Consider the following 2,947-nt stretch of genomic DNA (forward strand, 5'->3'; position numbering starts at 1 on the left):
CTGGAAGCGTGAAACGGCAGGGCGATATTCGGTTTACAACCCGATTTCACTGTCGAGTCGGACGCCAGTCTTCACGGCTGGGGTGCCCACTGCAACGGGATCTCCACGGGCGGCCGGTGGTCCACAGAAGAGGCACGACTTCATATGAACGCATTGGAACTTCTTGCCGGTTCCTTTGCCATTCGGAGTTTCACCAACGGGATGGCTCGGGCGTGCATTCGTTTGAGGATGGACAATGTGTCTGCGGTACGCTACATCAACCGGTTGGGAGGTACACGCTCGGCTACCTTGGCTCGGTTGGCGAAAGATTTCTGGTCTTTTTGTCTCTCCAGGGAGGTCATGGTTCAAGCGGAATATCTCCCGGGGCTCCACAACAGTCGGGCGGATTGGGGCTCTCGCTACCTTACGGACAGCAGCGATTGGATGCTAGCTCCAGAGATTTTTTCCGAGTTATCCAGGAATTGGGGTCCTTTTGCTATAGACCTATTTGCCTCACGTCTCAACACCCAACTTCCGCGATTTTTCAGCTGGCGCCCGGATCCGGCGGCAGAGGCAGTGGACGCGTTCCTTCAACCCTGGTCCGGTCCGCTGATGTATGCATTCCCGCCATTTGCTATGATCCCAAGGATGATGTTACATGTTCGTCGTCAGCTGGCCGAATTGGTGGTGGTGGTCCCTTTCTGGGGGACTCAGGCTTGTTTGAAATCTCTTTTTATTGATCAAATAAACAAAGAACATCACATAGTAGAAAGCATAATATAGCGTGTATCACACCACAATCAAGCTTAGTTATACAGCTTCAAAGGCAATGCCTAACAATACAGGCTAGGATGTAACCACCTCTTAGCTAGGGCTAAAGGCCCTTAAAGTGATTGATCTTACATTACAAATACACATAACATAAGTTACATATCAATAAGAGGGAGGGGTACAAACAGCCCCAACATTGTGTCAGCCCTAATTGTATTATGCATCCTGCTTGAGCCAGAAATGAAGATATGACTGCTCATACTGTCTGAAGTGTGGTATAAACATATATTGACTGCGCGCAGCCAGAGTGCGTCTCCAAGGTGAGTCAGGTGAGGGAGGGGGGAGGGGTCGAGAATAATTGACTATCTACCTAAGATCCTATTCGGAGTCCCATTGCTGAGATTCCAGAAGATTTGATCTATAGTTTAACCAAGGTTGCCAAAGCTGCAAAAATCTGTCTCTGTTATGGTATGTCCAGCCTATCAATTCTTCCATCTGGCACATCTGGTGGACCCTATCCCGCCACATCCCCAGTGTTGGTGGGACTCAGGCTTGGTTTCCGTCGCTACTGGGTCTCCTGATAGATGTGCCTTTTCTTCTCCCGATTCGGATGGATCTCCTCCAGGACCCTCGAGGATTGCACCACCCGCTCCCGTCGGACGGATCCCTACGACTGATAGCTTGCCGGATCTCAGGACGCCTGGAGAAGTCGGCGATATTTCGGAGACAACTAGACGACTTTTGGACAACGCATGGGCTCCCAGCACCAGAAAATCTTATCGGGCAGCCTGGCGATCTTGGTCTGGTTGGTGCGTGGAACGAGACTTGGATCCCGTTTCGGCCCCTGTGACCCATCTTTTAGACTTTCTTACCTCCCTTTTCGAAGCGGGTAAGGCTTATCGGACAAATAATTTGTTCAGGTCCGCTATTTCATCTACGCATCAGGGTTTTGATGGTGTCCCTGCGGGACAGCACCCTTCCGTATGTCGTTTGCTTTGCGGTTCCCGCATGTCTCGTCCTCCCCGGCCTCGCTTTACCACGACTTGGGACGTTTCTTTGGTCTTGTCTTTTTTATCCAACTGGCCAGGTAACCCGGATCTCACGTTATGGCAGTTGTCGGCCAAATTATTGGTTCTTTTTTGCCTGATATCCTGTAAGCGGGTCTCAGATGTTCGGGCGCTTGATCACGACGCCAGGTCATTTACTCCGGAAGGGGTCACCTTCAATATATCCAGACGTACTAAGACCAACATTAGGTCGGTCTCTTATCCGTCTTTTCCAGCTTCGCCGGCTCTTTGCCCGGTGACTTGTTTGAGGGAGTATGAGTCCCGGACGCGTACTTACCGGTCGTCTTCGGTTCCTCAGCTTTTCCTGTCCATTCGGCATCCGTTTGGTCCTGTGTCCAGCCCTACTTTGGCGCGCTGGATGAAGTGGGTTATGTCGTTAGCAGGAATTGATACTTCCATATTTACAGCTCATTCCGCTAGAGGCGCATCGGCTACCGCCTTGGCTGTTTCGGGGGCACGGTTGGAAGATATTCTACGTCTTGCGGACTGGTCTTCGGCGTCAACATTCAGGGAGTATTATTTTAGACCGCCTCCACGTTTGTTTTCTGCTGTTATTGCTCAACTTTAAACTTAGCAATAGGAGCCTCCGTGTCTTGCTGTAAAACTAGGTGATTTTCCTAGTCTATGACGGAAAGTCATGGTTTTATTAAAGACACGGAGGCGAGTATTGCCCGCCCTAGGATTCCCTCCCTTACAATGTATTTTCTGTGGTTTTCACTCTGATTTGCATGCTATGTCTGCATAGTCGGCTTAAGATGTTTATTCTGGGAGGATCGCGCATGACTTGCGATGTATTCTCCTGCCCATGGCTTAACCTGTATATTACTTTCAGGAGGAAGTTGATTCGCTTCGGGCTTCAGTTGCTCTGTTCCAGTTATAGCCATGCTGGCTTTCAATGAAGAAAGGTTCCAGTGATCTGAGCTGATGGTGTTCGTTGGGATGTTCCGGTGGTTCCGTGCTGGTCGTTTCCCGATTCAAGGTTCCGGTTTCGTGTTCGGTGGTTCCGGTCATGGTGTCAGGCTCGTAAAGAGGAGCCGTCTGTTATATGGACTGCGAGGGGAGGGTGATGTTAATATGGTTACGTTATGTTATGTAAACTTTTCTTTGCTGCTATTGGTGGACAGTAAAGA

At 50.0% G+C, this 2,947-nt stretch overlaps 1 protein-coding gene across 1 annotated transcript; it reads left to right on the forward strand.

Moving 5' to 3' along the window:
• Positions 1–308: 308 nt before the first annotated feature.
• LOC120999552 lies at positions 309–1,769 on the forward strand. The gene is made up of 2 exons (XM_040430527.1): positions 309–693; positions 1,301–1,769. The coding sequence occupies exons 1-2, from the start codon at positions 340–342 to the stop codon at positions 1,598–1,600; spliced, it is 654 nt and encodes a 217-aa protein (XP_040286461.1). The 5' UTR covers positions 309–339; the 3' UTR covers positions 1,601–1,769.
• Positions 1,770–2,947: the final 1,178 nt, after the last annotated feature.

The sequence above is a fragment of the Bufo bufo genome, chromosome 4 (genome assembly GCF_905171765.1).
Source record: "Bufo bufo chromosome 4, aBufBuf1.1, whole genome shotgun sequence".
NCBI lineage: Eukaryota > Metazoa > Chordata > Amphibia > Anura > Bufonidae > Bufo > Bufo bufo.